The 24,247-nt window shown below is 44.5% G+C and overlaps 1 protein-coding gene and 1 pseudogene across 3 annotated transcripts in view; one reads left to right on the top strand and one right to left on the bottom strand.

Moving 5' to 3' along the window:
- GLB1 (galactosidase beta 1) overlaps positions 1-24,247 on the bottom strand; it is a 114,249-nt gene that overhangs the window by 17,656 nt on the left and 72,346 nt on the right. For all 3 annotated transcript variants that reach the window (XM_032162206.2, XM_032162205.2, XM_032162207.2), the window contains exons 11-14: positions 9,899-9,973; positions 7,199-7,288; positions 4,039-4,152; positions 2,317-2,448 (exon numbers count right to left, since the gene is read on the bottom strand). In XM_032162206.2, the coding sequence (XP_032018097.2) occupies positions 2,317-2,448; positions 4,039-4,152; positions 7,199-7,288; positions 9,899-9,973 (411 nt within the window). The remainder of the gene's footprint in view (positions 1-2,316; positions 2,449-4,038; positions 4,153-7,198; positions 7,289-9,898; positions 9,974-24,247) is intronic.
- LOC116473694 (protein SEC13 homolog) lies at positions 23,016-24,199 on the top strand (annotated as a pseudogene).

The raw sequence follows: 24,247 nt of genomic DNA, 5'->3' as shown, positions 1-24,247 counted from the left end.
GCAAACCGGGATACAAAACACCAACAGGAAATGAACCTCAAAATATGTGTACATCGAAGTAACACAGATCTAACTGGAGGTTGAATTACAAATCCTTGGGAAGAGATATATTCCCCAAACTATAGCTTTCTCCTTTGCAGGTCATGATGTCTCTATAAAAGGTCCAGAGTTTCTGCTTCTACAGAAAGGGCATTGAGCTGCTAGAGTGATTGATCCCAAATTCCCAAATTTTCAGAGTTTGGCTGAGAGCCACTGCTAGAATAGAGAAAGATGGGCACCAAGAAAGATGGGCCAGGCGCGGTGGCTCATGCCTGTAATCCCAGCACTTTGAGAGGCCAAGGCAGGCAGATCACTTGAGGTTAGGAGTTCAAGACTAACCTGGCCAACATGGTGAAACTCCGCCTTTGCTAAAAATACAAAAATTAGCTGGGTGTGGTGGCAGGTGTCTGTAATCCCAGATACTCAGGAGGCTGAGGCATGAGAATCCCTTGAACCTGGGAGGTGGAGGTTGCAGTGAGCTGAGATCGCGCCACTGCACTCCAGCCTGGGTGTCAGAGCGACACTCCGTCTCAAAACAAAAAGGGATCCAGTCTCTACAAAACATACAGAAATTGGCCTAGCATGGTGGCGTGCACCTATAGTCCCAACTACTTGGGAGGCTGAGAAGGGAGGATTGCTTGAGCCCAGGAGACAGAGGTTGCAGTAAGCCGAGATTGTGCCACTGCACTCCAGGCTGGGTGACAGCGAGATCCTGTCTCAAGATGGAAGGAATCTGGGGACAGAAGGAATGAGTGAGTGGGGGATACAAAGGAATAGTCATCCCACTGTGGATGGAGCAGGCACGATGGATGCAGCCAGGAGCAAATATTGGCCTTGGGCACCTCAGCCGTTGTCACAGGGAGGACCACACCCGAGTCACTCACCTGTTATGAGGGCCAAGTGAGATAACATACATGAGAATACTGTGATACCTTAAGAGGATAGGAAGGTAATGATGACAATGGCAAACCTCAGACCTGAATTCAGAAGCTGCTCTATTTGTTCCACACAGGCCAGGGCTGGGCTGTCAAGGCTCAGCTAACTTCCCCTTCCCTGGCTTGTATGTGGGGAACCTCCCCATTCCCAGTGGAATCCCAGATACCAAGTCTCGATTGCCCATTTAATAATTTGATAAATATTAACCAGGTGGCTGTATGTCAGGCTTTTTGACAGGTACTGGGGACCCAGAGACTACACAACAGAGTCGAGTCACTCCCATGGGTCAGTGTGGCCTGTGAGAGCCCGGCAGGAGGCCACGAAGTCCACCCTGAGCACAAGAACTATGAGAGAGACATATATTCTGGAGGCAAAGGTGGCCTGCACACAGCTATTCCCTAAGTTCCCTAAGATGTAATTGCCTAATCTCAAGAGGGTCAGGAAATAGCCCCAGACACCTGTCCTGTCCTAGCCTGGGTGATGCCATCGTTCCCTTGATGAGGCATTCTCTCCTCTCGTGGAGGTTGAGCTCCCTGAGAGAAGCCTGTCTCTTGACACCTGTGCATTCCCCAAAGCACCTAGTGGGGCATCTCGCAGAGTGGGAGCTTAACAAATGCTTGCTGATTAATGCTCTAAAAATATGTGTTAGAAAAACTTATTTGGGCTACACATCTGGACACAGGAGTAATCAACAGAGGTGAGAGCCAGTGCCTCAAGGGAAGAGGCTTCCTACAAGTGAAGAGTTTGCCATGGACTAACCATCCAAACCCATAAAACAGGGCAGAACAGAGGCTGAGCTGGCTTTACTGGCAAAGGAGTGCCTTCAGTGAGCTTGGTGGTCTTTTAAAACAGAGGAAGAGCATGGTGGAGGGGCTTCCTCTTTCTGTTTCTTTCTATAGGATGACCAAACTCAAACACGGGGGAAAGGTTCTGTTTGCAAAGCTCAACTTTCTCATCACCTACAGAGGAAAACAGCTCTTCAAAATAGCTCAACTAATTCTTTTTTTTTGACAAGGTCTCACTTTGTAACCCAGACTAGAGTGCAGTGGCATGATCACAGGTAATTTTAATCTCCAACTTCTCGGCTCAAGCAATCCTCCTGCCTCAGCCTCCTGAGTAGCTGAGACCACAGGTGCATGTCACCACACCTGGCTAAGTTTTTAATTTTTTGTAGAGGTCTCACTATTTTACCCAGGCTGGTCTTGAACTCCTGGCCTCAAGTGATCCTCCTGCCTTGGCTTCCCAAAGTGCTGAGATTACAGGTGTGAGCCACTGTACTGGAATTCAACTTCTAAGTTGTCACCCCTTGAACCTTAGTCTTGACAGTGTGGTTTGTCCTACCTTAAAATCGTTGATATATGCGCCATAGTTCACACGTCCCATGTTCTCTACCAGAAGGTCCAGAGTGGCTCCAGCTTTCCCTGTTATGTTCAGAGTGATCACATTGTTTCGCTCAAGGACTCCCTGGGGGATCTGTGGGGTTCAAGACCAAATGACAATTGAATTGAGGGTAAGAAGGTCAGCAAGGAGAGGCAGCATGCTCAGTTAATTTAGCACTCATTTTCTTGCCTTGAAATGTCACCAGACTTGGAAAGAAATGCTTTGATAGTATCTTAGCCCAAGTTACTAGCCAGGTCAGAAAGTTCCCCCAATCACTGCTTCCTAAACAGGAAAACTGCCAGACACAGCTCAGAGCACGGAATGGTCTAAGCTGGTTTCCTTTGCCCTGGAATGTTTTACTGCCATCTACTTTTAGTGGAAAGAGGAGGGAGGCAAAATTCCAGGGGAGGATTCTTACTAGAGGAGCTGCTTCGTGTTCTGACAGCACAAAAGTCACTCACAAAAAATTGCTTCTGAACAACATGGAGAGATAAGACAAAATCAGATAAACGAGATAAAATCAGAGAGTTAGGTGGAGTATTCTCACCTCAAAATACTTGACACGATGCATTAACCACGACAATGATATAACAGAATGAGGAAAAACAACAGGTATTTTATCAGCAACATATTCCTAACTTTTTAAAAGGTTAGATTTTAAAAATTGACCTTACAATGATCATAATTCACTGAGACAAGACCCAAGTTAGAAGAAACAGTCACCATCAATAGAGCAGAATGTCTTAGTAATCTGCTCCCACTGAAATGAAAGCTGTTGATCACAAGAGAATGGGAAATATTTTAAAATCTTCTGAACAAATTTTCTTGGTGAGGAAAATCTTTTCCTGTGTTCCTTCCTGTGACCATTTTGGTGAGAGGACTGGAAGTCCTGAAATGCATCTGCTTTTGTTATGAAACACGGTTCTTTGTGCATTTCAGTAATAGTTGTCACGAGTAGTCCTTCAGAATATAATTTCTCATGTAGGATAAAGGCATGAAGTTCAACAAACTTTGTACAGTGGCAGGTACAAAACTGAATTGGAAATAGACCCCACCCTTAAGGAGCAAAGAAGGCACAGGCAACATCAGTCAGAGAAGGGCGGCTTTGGTTGGGGAGACCCAGAAGGCTTCTGAGAGGGTGGGGCATCAAGCACAGCCCTCTGGGTTAAGACGGTGGGTAGGGTGGATTTCAGCAAATGGCACATGCATGAGGCCTCACAGCAAGCAAGAGCACAGCTAAGGGTCACCAAGAAGAGGGGTGGAGCCCAGCGTGGTGGCTCATGCCTGTAATCCCAGCAATTTGGGAGCCTGAGGCAGGAGCATCACTTGAGCTCAGGAGTTCAAGACCAGCCTGGGCAACATAGTGGGACCCTGTCTCTACAAAAAAATCAAAACATTAGCCAGGCATGGTGGTGCACTCCTGTAGTCTCAGCTACTTGGGAGGCTGAGGTAGGAGGATCACTTGAGCCTGGGAGGTTGAGGCTGCAGTGAGCTGTGATCACACCACTGCACTCCAGGCTGGGCAACAGAGCAAAACCCTGTCTCAAAAAAAAAAAAAAAGATGATGGGTAGAGCCTGAGGTCGAAGAGGTGAGCAAAGACCCCAAATGCTGTGTTAACAAGTGCAGGCTGCTCATCCCCACCCTCACTGGGACAAAACGCACAGTCCAAAGACGATTCTTACCCCATCTACAGCAACATATGCTCGATCATGGACTCCATTGAGTGGTGAAGAGAGAGGTGCTGGGTTGCTGCAATCTTGAGGAAGTGTTGTCCGGTACAGCACAAACCCATAATGCTGGTTAGAAAAGGATTTAAGAAAAATACATCACTATTGCCATTCAGAGAACTTCGTTACCCTAGACATGTATGAAAGCGATGTTTTGCAAACCATAAGGAATGAAAATCTTCCTCCACCTCCAGAAAAAATTAAATTTGAAAAAGGAAACTGGCTTAAATTTTTAGGTCATTAAATATCTATCATAATAGTAAACTGCAAGGAACCACGAACAGTGTCTTATCAAGCATCCCTTTCCCATAAGAGGAACCTGGACCCCGAATGGGTTAAGTCACTTGCCCAGGGTCATACAGGGGATTATATCATACATAGCAAAAGTTATGGATGTTAGCTCCAAATACAAAACTAAGTAAAACCAACGAAAAAACAAGGTAAACAAACAGCAAAGCCAAGAGATGAAGTTCTGCTCATCAAAACTGTCTCCAGGTTCTTGGGCTAAATCTGCTTTAACATACAAAACAAAAGGCAATGAGCTGGGTGCAGTGGCATGCACCTGTAGTCTCAGCTACTTGGGAGGCTGAACTGGGAGGATCTCTTGAGCCCAGGAGTTTGAGGCTAGTCTGGGCAACATAGCAAGTCCCCATCTCTAATAATAATAATAATAACAACAAAGTCCATCAGAACTGTTTTAAATGGAGGAATGGGGGAAAGAAATAGTTAAGAGACTAGATTGTAACCGACCACTAAGTCAGAAAATATTTTTAGATGCTGACATCCCTGGTCCAAAAGGAAAGTCTCAAACAATCAGCCTCAGCAGTAACGGAATTATTCACAGATTATAGTTATTGACATAATAATCCACAGAATTATAGTTATTGACTTTGCTTATTTACTTCCTGCTGTGGACATTATTAGCAGGGCTGAGCTGGGAAAAAATCCTCAGTTATGGAAGAGAATGCAAATAGAGATCCAGCATGGAACAGAGAAAAGGTTCCCTACTTCTAGGGCCCAGAAAGAAAGAAAGTAAACCTTAGGCAAGTGGAAAGGTGACTGGGAGGAGCTGAGGAGAACATTAATCCACCTTCCTGTGTTGCAGGAATGAGCTGAGCACAAGAAATGCTATTAAGACCACACAAACCTTCTAGCGCAAGAACACCTCCCGCCCAGACTCCACATCTCCATCTCCTTCTGGTTCATTTATTTACTTATTTTGAAAACTAGCTAAAGTGGTCAGTTTCCTCAAGGGCTGAGGAAAGCTTTGTCAAGGGCTTCCAGAAGGAGGGGTAGAAGCTGTGATGCTCCCCAGGCAGGTGTGGCTGAGGCTCAGGGGATCCCTGCCGAGACAGTAGGCTGAGCTCCACTCCCTGAAGTCTGTGCCCTTTGGGGTTTTTTGCTGTAAATAGATATTCTGTGGACTTGCCCCAGTGGACTTGCCCAAGATCTGAAATAGCGAGGGCCCAGGAAGCCCCACCCAATCTGAGAGCACTACCTTGGCCAAAGATCAGAAAGCAGAAGGGGTCTGAGAAAGAACAATGGCTGCACGTGTTCATATAGTAACCTGGAACTCCCTCCCCAGGCTACACGTGCTCTGGGATCATTGTCTAAAGTGCTCAATAGCCCTGCTAAGTGCAGGTAAGTTCCATTTATAGCTGTGGGTGCTAGGACTGCAGAGTACCCTATACAATGTTCATGAAACAGTGAATGTGTGTGTGGTGGGGGGACTTAATTATTCAGTTTATTGCAAAATAGAATTGTTGGAATAAAATCACAGGTGTAAAAATAGCAACTGACAGCAAACTTCACTCAACTAAGATTAGATATGCTCTTATTATTTTGCCTTACTGTTCAGACTCCTTCCAGAAGGTGGTCGCCACAGAAAATCAGAAAGGAGGACGTGGATAACCTTCCATTTCAAAACATGGGGCTGAGATCCTAAGTGATGAAGCTTAACATTGCAGTGAAGGGACAAGCTGGTCTCATGGGCATCCTGCTATCATTCCCTGAGAAGGACATATCACCTTTGTTGTGTTCATGTCCAAAATGTTTTACTGAATCTAATTAGTGAGGCAAAGTCTACAAACACCCTGACCTTTTCAAAAATGTTCATGTCATGAGAGACAGACTTAGGAACAGTTTCAGACAGAAGAAGACTAAGGAGAATATAATTAAAGGCAATGTGTGATTATGGATTGGAAACTGGATTGAGAAAAGATTAAGCTGTAAAGGACGTTATTGCAATGACCAGGGACACTTGACTATAGAATTTATATTAGATAATAGGATTGCATCAATATTAAATTTCTTACGTGTGATCATTGTATTGTGGTCCTGCAGGATAATGTTCTTTTTCTTAAAAGATGTATGCTGTAGCATTTAAATGTGGAGTGACATGGTGCTGACAACTCAAATGGTTAGAAAAAGAAAAGCACTTGACTACATACACACAGACAGAAAAAGGCAATTAAAGCACTGTTAACAATTGGTGAATCTAGGTAAAAAGCATATGGGTGTTTATTGTACTATTCTTGCAACTATTTTTGGATTTAAAATTTTTCAAAACAAAATGCTGGGAAAAACTTTAAAAAAATAAAGATGAGGCAGTGTCTGGAGATCAAACACACACATATACAAACACTGAAAAAAAAAAAAGATGTGCTCTGTTCTCTTCAAAAGCAGGAAAAAGAATCTCAAAGAACCTAGTCTACCAAAAAACACAGTCCTTATGCCATGGAGCTAAGAACAGACAAATAATTAAACTGTCTGTTTTGAGTATTAAAACAGTGATCTTCCACTGATGCCTAGCAATAAAGATTAATTAGATTGGTCAGTGAACTCAATTTATAACTTGTACAGAATTATGTTGAAGCAGGTTGGGCTACCTCCTGTATGAGTGAGAAGAAGTGGGGCAAAAAATATAGGCATGATCAGCCCACTGTGCAGCACTTCAGGCTAAATAGAGCCTGGAAATTCATGGTTCATTTACCTGGGATCTGATGCATTTGCTTAACATTTTGGCCCCTGAATTCAGAATGGGCACCGCAAGGCAGTGCAGAAAGCACACTTTTGCAAGTAGAAAAAAGGTGAGGCATTACCTTTGCAGGCCTACCTGTTTCACCTGGATAAATGTCAAGGGATAAAGGCTTTTGATGGGCCCAGAGGGACACAGAATGTCCAGAGCTGCTCCCACTGTCTTTAACTGAAAAGAAACAAAAGCAGCATTCACACACTGCACCCCTCACTGGTCATCAGGTTAGAGAGTAGTATCATTTCCTGATTATCAAAGATATCAGTGGGTTTGACCAAACCCCTAAATAAACCTAATTCATTCAAATTCCACTCAGTATTGCTTCCCAGTCTCCTTTAGTCCTCTCCATCTACTCCCTAACTCCTGATGAAAACTATGAATGACAGTAGTCTTAAAAAGGTTTCAAACACACCTATTCAGAAGCTAAACCTGCGCAGAGACCTATAAAAGGCTCTTAAAATGAATGAAAACTAAGGCTCAGATGCTGCCTCCTTATAAACCCTCTCTGAACACCCCTGAGTGAAACAACTAAGAAGTAAAAGTAGTAACCAGAGGCCAATTACATTCAACTAAAATTAGACACGCTATTATTATATCACCTTAATATTTAATACTTCCTAGTTACTTCACCCTCCTCTGAACTTGTGTGTGGCAGATCTTCCATGCCTGTATCACTTTTCAGTTGCTCATCTTTGTCTTCCTCACCAGACTGTCAGCTCCTTAAGGATAAGATCTGTTCCATACTCAGCCCCAATGCCCGGAACATAGTAGACGCCTGATAAGTATTTATTATATTCAATGCAAAGGATTGTATATTCTTGCAACCCAGGATACTTATTCTGATGCAATAACAACAATGATAATAACAGCTACCAGTCATTGCCTGTCTACACGCTCCAGATGAGATATAGCGTTTTACATGCACCAGCTCACTGAATACTCACAGCTACCCTGTGAGGCAGGCACTACTGTCCCTGTGTTGTGGAGACTCACAGAAATCCACTTGAGTAATGACAGAGCCAGGATTTGTAGTTAGATTTGGCTCCAAACCCCAGGATTTTCCATGACTATAATACTGGTTAGGATTTTTTTTTTTTTTTTTTTTTTTGAGAGAGTCTCACTCTGTCACACAGGCTGGTAGGCTGGAGTGCAGTGGCGTAATCTTGGCTCACTGCAACCTCCTCCTCCCAGGTTCAAGTGATTCTCCTGCCTCAGCCTCCTGAGCAGGCATGTGTCACCATGCCTGGCTAATTTTTGTATTTTTGGTAGAGACAGGGTTTCACCATGTTGGCCACGCTGGTCTTGAACTCCTGACCTCAGGTGATCCTCCCGCCTCGGCCTCCCAAAGTGCTGGGATTACAGGTGTGAGCCACCATGCCCAGCCCAGTTAGGAATTTCATAAACACTTCCCATGGTTACCTTGCTGATGTGCAGCATCAAGGAAAAAAATCTGATTTACAATTTCATCAAGCCAGCTACTCATATGGGTGTTTTCCCACCTGAACACTAAGAAATTCAACTCACGGTAAAAACTTATTTTCTATATAACTGTGTTCTACGTAAACTTAATTCAGTTATATGCTGATTTGCTATCTTCAATTGTATGTATTTATTTAAAAATAAAAAAGTCATTTCTGCTCACACAATTTTCCTTCAGGGTAAACAGAATGTGCTTTTGGTACTAAGCTAGCTTTGTTTTAGCAATGTTGTTGTTTTGAACATTTGGAGCTATTTTCTGTTGCATAAAAATAGATTTGTCACGGCTCTGAAACAAACAAACCAAGGTTTTCCTTAAGTAGCTGTGGCAATGAACAAGCAGAAGGTGCTCCCTTTATGAGAGTGACTGAAGTCTGATTAATCTAAAGAAAGATCCCTATCAGACAGAAAGACCACATTCTTTGTAGAATGTAGCGCATGTATTTGACACTAGGTGGAAAATGTTATAAGAACTCAACCAACCAACCATGTCAAAGGGCTTCTTGGATGGAAAAATTACATAATCATGTTTGGCATTTTGCTTGAAGATAAAAACTTATGATACTATTTTAGGATATCGAGATTCTTAAGAAATAGGTAACGGTCCTTTTTTTTTTTTTTCTTGTGAGTTAATACATGTAGGGGTTAGGGATTATAAAAGGGGAAAACCTGAAGACACAGATGGTCAAAACAAATTGACTTCGGCTATGTCACTCCTCTGACTATTAAGTAAAACCTCTCTTCTTTTTCGCTTTTCCTAGAATACATTGCCCTTAACTCCTATTTATGACTGATTTCTAGCTTTTCCCCCAGTGTCCCCATTTAACATATAAACCACAGACCATTAAAAATTAGGACATGACTTTTGAGATGGAGGGAAGTATATAATTTAGGGCAGAGATCTATCAAAATGCCTGTGATTTTGGGGAACTCCTAAAAAAAGGTAAATTACGACAAAGAGCCTTGACAGCCATAACAATGAGGTGGCATGTTATTTCCACAAAGGCACTTGACACTGTTTAAACCACTGATAAAGGAACCAAGATGACCCAAATGATCCAAGAATGCCTACTACTCCCACCCATGTCCCATCTGCTCATCCTGTCAACAAGCATGAGTATCTTCTCACCTCTCTCTCCCCATTTTCCCAGAAACATCGTTTACCCCATTAGGCTCGCAGAAAAGAAATTTGCAGAAAAATAACGAACCAATTCCTCCAGCACAGCACTTTCACTCACTGCTACTAAATTCCACTTTCTCACTCCCATCTCTCACTTTCAAAGTTTCTGTTATTTTTTTTCTTACCTTTTCCAGAGCGACCTTTCCATATGCAAACTTTGGTGTAGATGGAGGGATAGGACCTTCTGGTACTTTTTCAAACTATAAACCAGAGTAGAAAAAGAGAGAAAAGAAAAAAAGTTGGTAAACCTTCAGAAACATATTCATAAAATTTATTATTCGAGAGGAAGGTCAAAGACTCAACAGTGCCAGTGCTTTTTTGGAAAATCTAAGGAACTAGAGACTTCTTCCAAAGCAGGATCTGGTAAATTTTTTACCTCTAAGTGTATGTGTTTGAAGCTTCAGGAATATCCAAATAATTATAAACCAAAAGACCTCAAAACAAAAGAGCAAAAACAAGTAGAGAGAATAAGGGTAAACAGCAGAAGGCTAGGGAGTGGGAGGAAAAAAGGAAACAGGTACATGACACTCTGAAGGGAGATAGCCTATCATAGGAAAAATATTAATCCTATTGCTAAAGTTCTGAATCAATGTTAAATTTACTGTGGTTACGAGAGAGAATACTTCTCCATATTGTTATGAAACATATAACGAAGTATTTAAAGGTAAAGGCCATGATGTATGCAGTCCTCCAATGATTTAGAAAATACACACACACACACACACACAGACAGAGAGAGAGAGAGAAGAAACAAGCCTATGCATAAGTGATGAAGCAAGTAGAGTCAAATGTTGACACAGATGAGTCCGGGTGGAGAATACACAAATGCTCATTTTTTTTTTTTTTTTGAGATGAAGTGTTGCTCTTGTTGCCCAGGCTGGAGCGCAATGGCGTGATCTCGGCTCACCGCAACTTCTGCCTCCCAGGTTCAAGCGATTCTCCTGCTTCAGCCTCCCGAGTAGCTGGGACTACAAGCATGCACCACCACACCTGGCTAATTTTGTATTTTTAGTAGAGATGGGGTTTCTCCATGTTGGTCAGGCTGGTCTCAAACTCCTGATCTCAGGTGATCTGCCCGCCTCGGCCTCCCAAAGTGCTGGGATTACAGGCGTGAGCCAGCGCTCCTGGCCACAAATGCTCTTTTTTTAAACTTTTATTCTCGTAACTTTTCTGAAAGTCTGAAACTATTTTTAAAAATAAATCCTTATTAAATGTTAAATATTATATCTGGACATATACACATGCACACACATATATGTGCATGTATGTATACAATTATGGAGTAGGAAGGTCTAGGAGAAAGTCCCACGTCTTAGAAATGTCTGTAGCCATCTGGCTTTTCAAATAGAGTGTACTGTGAACTCTCAAGATCCTTCTATTTCTTTCTTTCCTTCCTTTTTTTTGGTTTCCCTTTCTAAAAGTCACAATGCTGGCAGCATCGCCTCTTTGTGGCCCGGAGCAGCTGCTGCCATCACGCTGGCTGTGGCAGAAGGAGGTCGTGGGTAGTGGCAGTGGGAGCAGCTGCAGGGCCAGTGGTGGCGGTGGAGAGGACCCCTGTGCCCCATGTCCCCGAGGCAGCTGACTGTGCTGTCCCCAGCCTCACGGGGCCAGGCAGGATCCACTCCCAGGCCCGGAGCCTCTGCTGCTGCTGACCCTGGCTCCGCGTCGCTGCTCTTGCCTGCTGCTGCTGTGGAAAGAGTGCAGCAGGAAGGAGGTGGACAGTCCCTGAAGCCCGCCACGATGGGACTGGGCCGAGTCACCCGCTGGTGGGGGAGTAGTGTGCTTGGGCACGGAGGGGTGGACAGAGAAGGGCCCTGAGGTAGAGCTGTGCCCGGGGCAGTGCCATGATCCATGGAGCCAAGCAGGAGCTGGGCGTGGCTGCAGCTACCAAGCTGCAGCTGCAGACGGAAACATCTCTGCACTCTTGGGGACCCGGGAAGGCCTCCATCCCCCAAAAGGCTAAGAGCTGTCTGCTCCCGCTGCCTAGCCTCTCTCTTCTCCCAGCGCCACTCCCATCTCGGAGCAAGGATGGGGCTGAGCCCACGTGCTGTCGCATGCTGGCTGGGTGTGCAAACGTTCAGGGTAGCATTGACATGCCAGCCCCCTGCCACCTCAGCCCCCTCTGGACTTTGGGCACCGATGAGCACAGGAGGGAGGCTGGGGGGTTGCTGAGGGCAGCTCAGCACTGGCCTGTAGGCGTCGCTTGGCACAAACAGCCTGGGCGCCATGAATGGTGGCAGGAGGTAGACAGGCTCCTGGGTGGAAGGGGCGAGTCCCTGGTGAAGCCCCACCTTCAAGCTAGGGAGGGCCCGAAGCCTGGGGTTCGGGCCACTAGTCTCATGGACCAGAGGGGTAACTTGTGGTGCTTTTCCCTGGGCCTGCCAATGGCCACCATGGTCCAAGCAGCACTTCCTCCCCACTGAAGCCCATAACAACTGTGGGCTCAGCAAGACTAGAAGATGGAGAGACAAGGGGAGACAATCAGCTGCAGAGAGAAGCTATCCTCTCTGCTGAGAGGATGGAGAGAGGATGGGACAATCTACCCACAAAGAGGCACTACCCTCTCTGCTGAGAGCTGAACACTCGTTGGGACACCCTGGCTATGGAGAGGAGCTACCCACTGTGGGTCTCCTCTGAGCTGTTCTATCACTCAATAAAGCTACTCTTCATCTTGCTCACCCTCCACTTGTCTGTGTACCTCATTCTTCCTGAATGTAGGACAAGAACTCAAGATACCCTGAATGGTGAGGATAAAAGAGCTGTAACACAAATAGGGCTGAAACATGCCCCTTGCTCACCACGTTGTGGGGGAAAAGAAGGAGAGAAGAGCTATGGTCCTTTGGGGAGCCCAGACCTGGGAGCTACCCGAGCTGGGGCTGTGACTCCCTCTTTGGGGCCTGTGGTTCCTGGCATCTCCAAGCTTCTGGGCACTAATGCATACCCTGATGCCAGCCAGAGAAGCTGTCTGCAGAGCGCCTGGTCCAGCTGCAGCCTTGCAGAGAGCTGGTGCCTGTGCAGGCACCTGGCGCTGCTCACCCTGCAGCAGCAGCCAGCGTGTCTGACCGTGCACAGTGGCTCAACCCCACGCTTGCTCACACACCCCTTGCCGCTCTATGCCTGACTTGCCCTTGGCAGGTGTGGGATCCAGGCAGGAAGCATGTACCGAGCGCAGCCTGCCAGGCCAAGTGGGCAGAACGAGCCCAGTGGGCCCGAGCAAAACTCGGGCAAAGGTGCCACAGGCCACAGAGGTTTCCAGCCAGAAAAGTGACACCCCAAAGATCCTGTAACAATAACAAAAACTAATAATTTTTGAAAGGAGGAGGTGGCTCACGCCTGTATTCCCAGCACTTTGGGAGGCCGAGGCAGGCAGATCACTTGAGGTCAGGAGTTCGAGACCAGCCTGGCCAACATGGTGAAACCCCATTTCTACTAAAAATACAAAATTAGCCAGGCATGGTGGCACATGCCTATAGTCTCAGCTACTTGGGAGGCTGAGACATGAGAATCGCTTGAACTTGGGAGGCGGAGGTTGCAGTGAGCTGAGATTGCACCACTGCACTCCAGCCTGGGTGACAGAGTGAGACTCTATCTCAAAAAATAAAATGTAAAATAAAATAAAATAAATAAAAAGAGGAGGACAAAAGACTGTTATAGTGAAAAGCAACTGTCCCCTGCCTCACTTTTCTCTTAGTTCTGTCTTTCAGAGGAAGCCATTTAAAAATTATCATTTTTTATTATTTTATTTTGAGATAGGCTGTTGCCCAGGCTGGAGTACAGTGGTACAATCACGGCTCACTGCAGCATCAGCCTCCTGAGTTCCAGCGATCCCCCTGTCTCAGCCTCCTGAGTAGCTGGGACTATAGGCATGTACCACCATGACCTGCTAATTTTTATTTTTATTTTTGTAGAAATGGGGGTCTCACCATGTTGCCTAGCCTGGTCTCGAACTCCTGAACTCAAGCGATCCTCCCACCTTGGCCTACCAAAGTGCTGGAATTACAGGTGTGAGCCACCACGCCCAGCACATTTTAAGATTATTTAATTGTTCCTATTTTTGCTTCTTCTGGTCTCTAAGTAATATATGTGTACTGCTTTTTCTTATCATTGATTTCTTTAACACATGAGAGTACAGCCCAGAAGATAAAGAAAGTTTATCTTCCTTTCTTGCTATTATGGTTATATCACCATTTTCAGCTTCTCTCCTAGTTATCTTTGTACCTTTAAAATATCCTTATATCTTTCTTAGTTCCATCAATTAGCATATTACCCTATGTCGCCTCTTTTTGTTTTGTTTTGTTTTTTTGAGATGGAGTCTCGCTCTGTCACCCAGGCTGGAGTGCAGTGGCGTGATCTCCACTCCCTACAACCTCCACCTCCCAGGTTCAAGTGATTCTCATGCCTCAGCCTCTTGAATAGCTGGGATTACAGGTGCATGCCACCATGCCCGGCTAACTTTTGTATTTTTAGTAGAGACAGGGTTTTGCCATGTTGGCCAGGCTGGTCTTGAACTCCTGGCCTCAACTGATCTGCCCACCTCGGTCTCCCAAAGTGCTGGGATTATAGGCATGAGCCACAACGCCTGGTCATCTGTCACCTCTTTGTTCTCAACGTCCTAAAATTTCCCAGTGATACATCTGATTAGGTATCTTCTTTGCATTCATTATGTTCGACAACTCAGAGATCCCTTTCAATTTTGAAAAAATTCTGTATTACTTCTTTGACATTTTTTCTCCAATTTTTTCCTTCTTAATGGTAACAAGTTGGACATCCTAGATTGTTCCTCATTATCTCTTATCTTTTCTGATTTCCATCTCCGTATTCTGGTTCTAGTTTCTAGGAGATTCTTCTTAATATCCAAGAACTCCTGTTCTCTAGTAGCTTCTTTTTCAAAGTATCCCATTCTTACCTTATGGATGTAATATACCTCTGAAAGATAAACTTAATGGATTTTGTTTTTTTTACTTAAGATCTCTCCTGTCCCCTGAATTCTTTGTTGCCTCTACAGTCACTTTTCTGTTTATTTCATCTTGGTCTTTCTCTTTCCTGTTGCAGGTTTTATGGTTGCCCTCAGTGTCTGGCCATGCTTGGTTGTTCATTCCTATTTAATGGTAATGCAAATGAATGCCCCAGCATCTGCATAATCGTCCTCTCTCTAACAGTACTGCTCTGTGTACAGGAGCAGGGCTTGCCTTCTGGGTTTTTGTTTTTGTTTTTTGAGAGGGAGTTTTGCTCTCGTCGCCCAGGCTGGAGTACAGTGGAACGATCTCAGCTCACTGCAACCTCCGTCTCCCAGGTTCAAGTGATTCTCCTGCCTCAGCTTCCTGAGTAGTTGGGAATACAGGTGCCCACCACCACACCCAGCTAATTTTTTTGTATTTTTAGTAGAGACGGGGTTTCACCATGTTGGCCAGGCTGGTCTTGAACTCCCGACCTCAGGTGATCCGCCTGCCTCAGCCTCCCAAAGTGCTGGGATTACAGGCGCGAGCCACTGCGCCCAGCTCTGGGGGTTTTGTTTTAGGGTGCTTTGACAGAATCAGATGTAATGTGGAAGATCTTTAATCTGTTTACTTTTTTTAATGTTTTAAGGAAAACCCTCTCTGATTTTCTGACTGGTAGAAGGATGCCTCCCTGATGGACAGTGTGTGTTTGAGACTGAGGTGAAGAAGCAGAGGACCTAACAGAAAATATATAAGGTTTAATTACCCTTCTCACTGTCAGCTCCATTTCATTCCTATCCTTTGCCACTTCGGTATTTCCAGGACCTGGGTCTCCACGGTTCTTTGAGACTAGTCTACTACCTGCTCTCTGTTCCTGTAACTCTGTTCCACATTCACTAGGGACTGAGATTTCCTTATCCTACATCCTCAGCCACCACAGATCTTTCAAAATCTGTCATGCACGAACAACTCCCCTTTTACTGTCTCCTGTTTTAAAAAGATTCCCATTTTTTGAAAGAAGTAACATTTTGGAAGGGAGAAGAGATAAGAAGGTGGTCAGTCGGCCATCTTGCTCTGGAAAGTGCTTTGTACCTACAATATGAATCTATATCTCTGTGAAAGTTTTAAAACATAATATTAAAAGAAATAAATGTGAGATCAAAGAGTTACTATTTATCTTGGAAAGTGAAAAATGTTGTAAGATCTCTTTCCCCACTTTCCCTGAAGTCCAGACCACACTCCTCCACTAGCCATTTACCCATCCCTTCCTCTTTCACTCCCCATTCTGGCCAATAAAAGCAGAAAACACAAATTCACAAAGAGGGACCTGAGAGCAGTATGATTTGTTTCCTGAGATTCCCTACTTACCTGCACATATTAGTGACCATGTCATATATCTCTTAAAGTTCAAGGCAGATTCCAAGTTAACTAGGACTGCAATGTTTTCATTTTTTTTTTTTTTGAGACGGAGTCTCGCTCTGTCGCCCAGGCTGGAGTGCAGTGGCGCAATCTCAGCTCACTGCAAGCTCCGCCTCCCAGGTTCACGCCATTCTCCTGCCTCAGCCTCTCCGAGTAGCTGGGACTACAGGCGCCCGCCACCACGCCCGGCTAATTTTTTCTATTTTTAGTAGAGACGGGGTTTCACTGTGGTCTTGATCTCCTGACCTCGTGATCCGCCCGCCTCGGCCTCCCAAAGTGCTGGGATTACAAGCGCGAGCCACCGCGCCCGGCCGACTGCAATGTTTTCTACCACACTGGAAGAAAAAGTCATTGTATGGACATACTTGCTCAACCTACACTTTGAGCAATGCTTAGGTGCCTGTACTGTCATCTCATGTACTACTTCCAAAGGCTTTCATACCTAGTTATTATATTTCCTCTTTAGAGATAAGACTGAGAAACTGGCTCAAGATTATAAAGGGAACAAGGGAGGGAGCTGGTACTGTGGCTCCAAGTACTGCTCTGCCCTGTCTCCTTATTGTTGTAACAATAGAATAGAAAGTATTAGGCTCAGCGTGGTGGCTCACGCCTGTAATCCCAGCACTTTGGGAGGCTGAGGTGGGTGGATCAACTGAGGTCAGGAGTGCAAGACGAGCCTGGCCAACATGGCAGAACCCTGTCTACTAAAAATACAAACAAATTAGCCAAGCATGGTGGTGTGCTCCTGTAGTTCCAGCTACTCAGGAGGCTGAGGCAGGAGAATCGCTTGAACCCAGGAGGTGGAGGTTGCAGTGAGCTGAGATTGTGCTACTGCACTCCAGCCTGGGTGACAGAGCAAGACTTCATCTCAAAAAAAGAAAAAAAAAGTTTGCAGTGAGCTGAGATTGTGCTACTGCACTCCAGTCTGGGTGACAGAGCAAGACTTCATCTCAAAAAAAGAAAAAAAAAGTCCCTAGTGAATGTGGAACAGAGTTACACTTTTTTTGGACCACAATTCCCAAAACAAAACAAAACAACCCCCGAAGTCAGCACAAAACCTTTTCTCTTCCAGTTTCCCTCCTAGATCCTCCCCTTATGCATACATATAACATAAACTTAAGAGATAATTTTGTAATTTGCTACTGCCACTTACTAAAAGTACTTTTGACGTGGTTATATACTGAAAACAATTTTACTTATTGCATATTATAGCATTTTGTGTGGATATGACAGAATTTACATAATCCTCCTTCCTACATTAGGGGTTGAATTATTTCCAATTTTGATATCATAAATATCAAAATATATTAAGTTGCAACAAACAACTTCATGTCTACAGCATTATCCTTCTTTTAAATTTTTATTTTTTAAAAGTAACGCTCTGAGTGTGGGGTGACTAGGTCAAAGGATATGAATATTTTATAAGACTTAAAATAGCGTATACCCACATTTTCACCAAGTATCCATACACTGCAACCTCCACCTCCCAGGTTCCAGCGATCCTCCTGCCTCAGCCTCCCGAGTAGCTGGGATTACAGGCATGAGCCACCACGCCTGGCTAATTTTTTGTAGTTTTAGTAGAAACGGGTTTTCTCCATGTTGGTCAGGCTACTCGCAATCTCCCGACCTCAGGTGATCCGCCCACCTTGGCCTAAGTGCTGGGATTACAGGCATGAGCCACTGCGCCTGGTCGTCATTTACCCAATTTTCTATGTAGATCTTGATATTCTGATCCGTGATATTAGCTCATTATAATATAGATATTAAGCTTTCATCTGTCTATCCCATTTACTACAATTTTCTAACTTTTCATTTTAATATTGATGATTTTCATTGATACTAGTTTGATTATCATATAGCAAAATCCTTATCTTTACCTTAGCTAATTAATGTTTCAGAAAAGAAATGAACAAATATACCAAAATGCTATACTTCTAAACCATTATTTTTCCATAATAATTTATGCTTTAATCATACTTTTCAGAGCAATCAGAAATGTTGCTTCTTATACTTAACTGGACAAATTCAACACAGGAAGCTGCTCTTTTCCCTGAGGAATCCACTAGATTCAATGGTGACCAGCTTTTCCTTCACCAAGACCTCTAACGTTTTCATACATTCATCCAACAAACTCTTTTCAAGAAAGTACTTTGTGTCAGGTCCTGTGCTTGGTACTGGACTTATAAACAGCTCCTATTCCAGAGAGTGAGAAATGTGTATAAATCAGTTATATTAACACACCACAAAAAGTAGTATTTTCAATAGTAAAGACATGGAATCAACCTAAATGACAATCAATGGTAGACTGGATAAAGAAAATGTGGCATGTATACACCATGGAATACTATGCAGCCATAAAAAAGAAACAAGATCATGTCCTTTGCAGCAACATGGTTGGAGCTGGAGGCCATTATCCTAAGCAAACTAATGCAGGAACAGAAAACCAAATACTGCACATTCTCACTTATAAGTGGGAGCTAAATGATGAGAACACATGGACACAAAGAGGGAACAGACATCAGGGCCTACTTGAGGGTGGTAGGTAGGAGGAGGCAGAGGATCAAAGAATGACCTATCAGGAACTATGCTTATTACCTGGGTGACAAAATAATCTGTATACCAAACTCCTGTGACACACAGTTTACCTACACAACAATCTTTCACATGTACCCATGAACCTAAAAGTTAAGAAAAAAAAAAAAGAAAAGTAATGTTTTTTGTTTTTTTTTTTGAGGCAGAGTCTCGCTCTGCCGCCCAGGCTGGAGTGCAGTGGCGCGATCTCAGCTCACTGCATGCTCCGCCTCCCGGGTTCACGCCATTCTTCTGCCTCAGCCTCTCTGAGTAGCTGGGACTACAGGCGCCCGCCACCACGCCCGGCTGATTTTTTTATATTTTTAGTAGAGACAGGGTTTCACCGTGGTCTCGATCTCCTGACCTCGTGATCCGCCCGCCTCGGCCTCCCAAAGTGCTGGGATTACAAGCATGAGCCACTGCGCCCGGCCGAAAAGTAATGTTTAAAAGATTTCTACAACATAAGTGATAGAAAACAAAATGTGACTAACTTAGCTGACAAGTGGGTCAAGGAAGACTCTGCAGACAAGGTAACTGAGGTGTGTCTTCATTTCCAGGTGAATAAAGGCAGAGGGTGCAGAGACCAGGAGGTATAAACAGTGCTGTTTCATTCATGGAATTGTATATAGCGCTAACTTAAGGCCAGGGAGTCACATCTAAGAAGGGAGGATTGAAACATGAGGCTGGAAAAATATAGGGGCCAAGTCATGGAAGGTATCTTGACCACATCAGTGTTTTAGATACTACACTTGATCTTAGCCAAAAGACTGAGAAGCGATCACATCAGTGTTTTAGAGAAATCACTCTGGAAGAGGGACTAGAAAAGCCAACTCTACAGGAAACGAAGAGACCAGTACTACAAGACAGCAGGTGACACTTTAAAAGACTATTTAACAGTTGCTAAGTAATATTCCCTTTTTCATCTGTAACCATCAGACATAAAACGCTGGTTTTCACCAGCACTATACATCAGCAAGAGACAGCTGTGTCTGTGTATCAAGCCAATGTCATTCCAGTCATAAACAGAGCAGGATGATCAATCAGCCAGTGTAGACAAATCCTGGATCAAATTTCAAACTTCATTAAGCTTTTGAAGTACAGAAAAATCACTGTGGCTGTTCTCCCATCCCCTCTTCACCACTCAGCCCAGTTACTACCTTTGGGAATCCCAGAATCCACTCCAATTATCAAGGTCCTCACTATCACTTGATTAATTTCTACAGTGACCCATTTCCAAAAAAATCAGTGGAACTCTTAAGTTGATGGAATCCCTATAAAGAACAGAAATAAAACTCTTAAAATGGGTCTTAAGTTGATTTGACAGCATACAAAAATAAACTCACCACTGCCCCTCTCAGGAATCAGTAGGGAAGAGGAGGTCGCTGCCCTATATTTTTATGGTTCATCCTCGAGGTCAAAGTGTTAACCATGTTTGGTTGAGTTTTACCCACACCAAAGCAAATACCTTTTAAAATGCAAATGTCATGAGCTTTGCCATGCCTTGAAGATTCATATGAAGACAGCCGCCTGGGGGCCTTCACCACTGAGCACAGGCTTCTGCAGCCTGCTGGGAGATTATCCCCAGGAGTCCATGTCAGTGAAATATATTGCCCACCACCACCTAATGTGCTCTTGAAATGGCTTAAAGTGGAGACATATTCCACTTTTTGAGTCTTTGATGAAGGAAGGAGGCAGGTAGAGCTATATATAGGGGATATTTACCATCCAATTTCCTTTACTTGATGCAAGCAAATATTTTGAAGATCATTTAACAAATCAGCTAATGGAATGCCTACAAAGTCTCATAAGAAAGAGCCCACTGACTGGGTGCGGCGGCTCACACCTGTAATCCCAGCACTTTGGGAGGCCGAGGCAGGTGGATCACTTGAGGTCAGGAGTTTGAGACCAGCCTGGCCAACATGGCAAAACTCCATCTCTACTAAAAACACAAAAATTAGCCATGTGCATTGGTGTGCGCTTGTAATCCCAGCTACGCGGGAGGCTGAGGCAAGAGAATCACTTGGACCAGGGAGGTGGAAGTTGCCTGGGTGACAGAGCAAGGCTCTGTCTCAAAAAAAAAAAAAATTATATATCTATATATCTCTATATATATAGATATAGATATATATCTCCACTAAATCTTGTAGTTAATTTCTCTTTCAAACCAGAAATATCAAAAAAAGAGGGAAAATATGACATGCTAAGCTGCAATCTATCATAAGCGATTGAATTACATTCATTTCTTTTTTTGTTTTGTTTTGTTTTTGAGACACAGTTTTGCTCTTGTCACCCAGGCTGGAGTGCAACTGCGTGATCTTGGCTCACTGCAACCTCCACCTCCTAGGTTCAAGCGATTCTCCTGCCTCAGCCGCCAGAGTAGCTGGGACTACAGGCATGCGCCACCATGCCCGCCTAATTTTTTTATTTTTAGTAGAGACAGAGTTTCACCATGTTGGCCAGGCTGGTCTCGAACTCCTGACCTCAGGTGATCCACCCACCTCGGCATCCCAAAGTGCTGGGATTACCCGCATGAGCCACTGAGCCTGGCAGTTTCTAAAGACTCTGTCTCCTTTGTGGGTTCTCTTACTCCGCCCAGTCGTTAAAGCTTAGGATCCCCTGGGTTTGTCTTTTGCTTGGCCCATCGTTCTCCTCAGTCAGCTCCCCATGTGCAGTCTCAGCCTATCCCTGGACTTTGGCTTCCATTTGGACTGATGGCCCCAGAATCTGCGCCAGCCTTTCAGACTTCTCCCTGGAGTGTCTTACTATTAAGTGTTGGTGCTTATGGAGAAATATCTCTACCTGGATGTCCCCGGAAATATTGAGCTGAACAAGCCCAGAATTGAACTTGCTTCCCCTGTCCCTGCCAGGGCCTCCTCTGCAATCCTCTATCTCAGGTGCCGATCCCAGTACCCACCTAGTTATCTAACTAAGGTTTTAACCTGGACAAATCAACAACTCCTCATTCTTTCTCACATCTGTGTTCAGTCAATCACCAAATCCTATCAATTTTACCTCCTGAACGCTTTTCTTTCCTAATTTAAATTTTTAAATTTTCTTGTAGAGACAGAGTCTCACTATGTTGCTCAAGCTGGCCTTGATTTCCTGGCCTCAAGCGAACCTCCCACCTTGGCCTCCCAAAGTGCTGGGATTACAGGCAAGAGCTACTCTGCCCAGTCCTAAATGTTTTTCAAATTGATTGCTTCCTCTCCACTCCCTGATGCCCCTGCCATCATCTCATTCCTAGGCTACCGTGGCAGCTGCATCCAGAAGTGCCCCAATGGAAGAATCCCACCAGCATGTTCAGTGTCATATGTTTTTGTAAAACTTGCAAAAGTAATATAATTTGACCATAACAAGCTAAGATCCTTGTCTCTTTCTGTTCCAGCTTCAATGTGTCAAATGTCCTCTTCCTTTGGGAGGTTTTACAGGTTGCTATAGGCATTTTGGGGACCCAACTAAAAATCAGTTAAAGTAGGGATTTACTTTACATGGGTACAGTAGGATATATTGATATGATTCCTGGTTACTTCCATGGGTAGGTAAGTTATGATTAATGAATCATCCCTCCGCCCAATGTGCTGACTCACTTAGCATCATAGTGCAATACAATCACGCCTGAAGGCACCCAGCCCCGGAAGTACATGGGTTGTGGAGAAGCAAGGTTTGAAATGTATGGGGCCAGAACCTGTCTGTGAAAATTTCTTCTAAAAATTACAGCTCATATGTGAACGAACTGGAGAGATAATTCCCCAATTTTGATTACAATCAAACATTTACATAATATTATCAGTAACAAAATGTGAAGCTTTTCTGTTTTTCTAAACTATCAATACTAAACAAATTTCAATCAGCCAGGCTAAAAAGAAAGATTTCTATTCTCTCTAGAGGAAAAGATTACAAACATTGTGGCCATCTGAAGAGGCAAACATTGTTGCTAAAAAAGATGGTAATAGGCTAGGCGGGGTGGCTGATGCCTGTAATCCCAACACTTTGGGAGGCCCAGGCAGGTGGATCACTTGAGGTCAAGAGTTCGAGACCAGCCTGGTCAACATGGTGAAACCCCGTCTCTACCAAAAATACAAAATTAGCTAGGTGTGGTGGCACGCACCTGTAATCCCAGTCACTCAGGAGGCTGAGGCAGGAGAATCTGTTGAACCTGGGAGGCAGAGGTTGCAGTGAGCCAAGATCGTGCCACTGCACTCCAGCCTGGGTGACAGAGCGAGACTGTCCCCCCCCCCAAAAAAAAAAAAGCTGGTAAGGAATGGGGAGGCACCACCAGGAGCTGCCACGTCCCTAGAGCAGTCACGCTGCAATCATGGTGTCAGTAATTAACACTGTGGATACCTCCCATAAGGATATGATTCATGATGCCCAGATGGACTACTATGGCACCCGCCTGGCAACCTGCTCATCAGAAAAATCTGTCAAAATCTTCAAAGTGCACAACAGAGGGCAGATCCTCATTGCCAACCTCAGAAGTCATGATAGTCCTATGTGGCAAGTGGCCTGGGCTCACCCCACATATGGCAATATCCTGGCATTGTGCTCCTATGATTGGAAAGTCATTATCTGGAAAGAGGAAAACGGCACCTGGGAGAAGACCCACGACTCCTCAGGATATGACGCCTCAGTGAACTCTGTGTGCTAGACTACGGCCTGATCCTGGCCTGTGGGAGCTCAGATGGGGCCATCTTCCTGTTGACTTATACAGGGGAAGGCCAATGGGAAGTGAAGAAGATCAACAACGGTCACATCATTGGCTGCAATGCTGTCAGCTGGGCCCCTGCTGTTGTACCTAGAAGCCTCATAGACCAGCTGTTCAGGCAGAAACCCAATTACGTCAAGAAGTTTGCATCAGGCGGCTGTGACAACCTCTTCAAGGATGGCCAGTGGAAGGAGGAGCAGAAGCTGGAAGCACACAGTGACTGGGTTTGAGATGTGGCCTGGGCCCCCTCCATCAGCCTGCCCACCAGCACCATCGCCAGCTGCTCCTGGGATGGTCGTGTGTTCATCTGGACCTGTGATGATGCCTTGGGAAATACATGGTCTCCCAAATTGCTGCACAAGTTCAATGATATCATGTAGCATGCGGGCAGGTCCATCACAGCCAACATATCGGCCATCTCTGATGGAGACAATAAGGTGACCCTGAGGAAGCAGTCGGTTAATGGGTAGTGGGTGTGTATCAGTGATGTCAACAAGGGCGAGGGCTCTGTGTCAGCTTCAGTCATAGAGGGCCAGCATAACGAGCAGTGACAAGACAGGCAGAGCCTCCCACCTGCCAGCTCCAGGACTGCCCCTTCCTGGGCCAACTGACCAAGCAAATGTGAAGAGCTCCCAACTCCAAGAAGATTCTTTTCCTAGGGGTAGTTACAAATGCAACCACAGATTGATCATCTAATCTGCCTTAACATGATCAGAGATGGTTTGTAATCTACTGTCCAGCTGAAAACATTCATTTTATGAGGCAGAAACTACAAATGATGTTCAAATCTATTATTTTAAAATATTTTTAGCCATTTTTTTTTTTTTTTTTTTTTTTTTTTT

This window comes from Hylobates moloch, unplaced genomic scaffold, assembly GCF_009828535.3.
Source record: "Hylobates moloch isolate HMO894 unplaced genomic scaffold, HMol_V3 SCAFFOLD_8, whole genome shotgun sequence".
In the NCBI taxonomy this organism is placed as follows: domain Eukaryota; kingdom Metazoa; phylum Chordata; class Mammalia; order Primates; family Hylobatidae; genus Hylobates; species Hylobates moloch.
The sequence above is the reverse complement of the archived record's forward strand: the minus strand, read 5'-3'. Positions and strand labels throughout refer to the sequence as shown.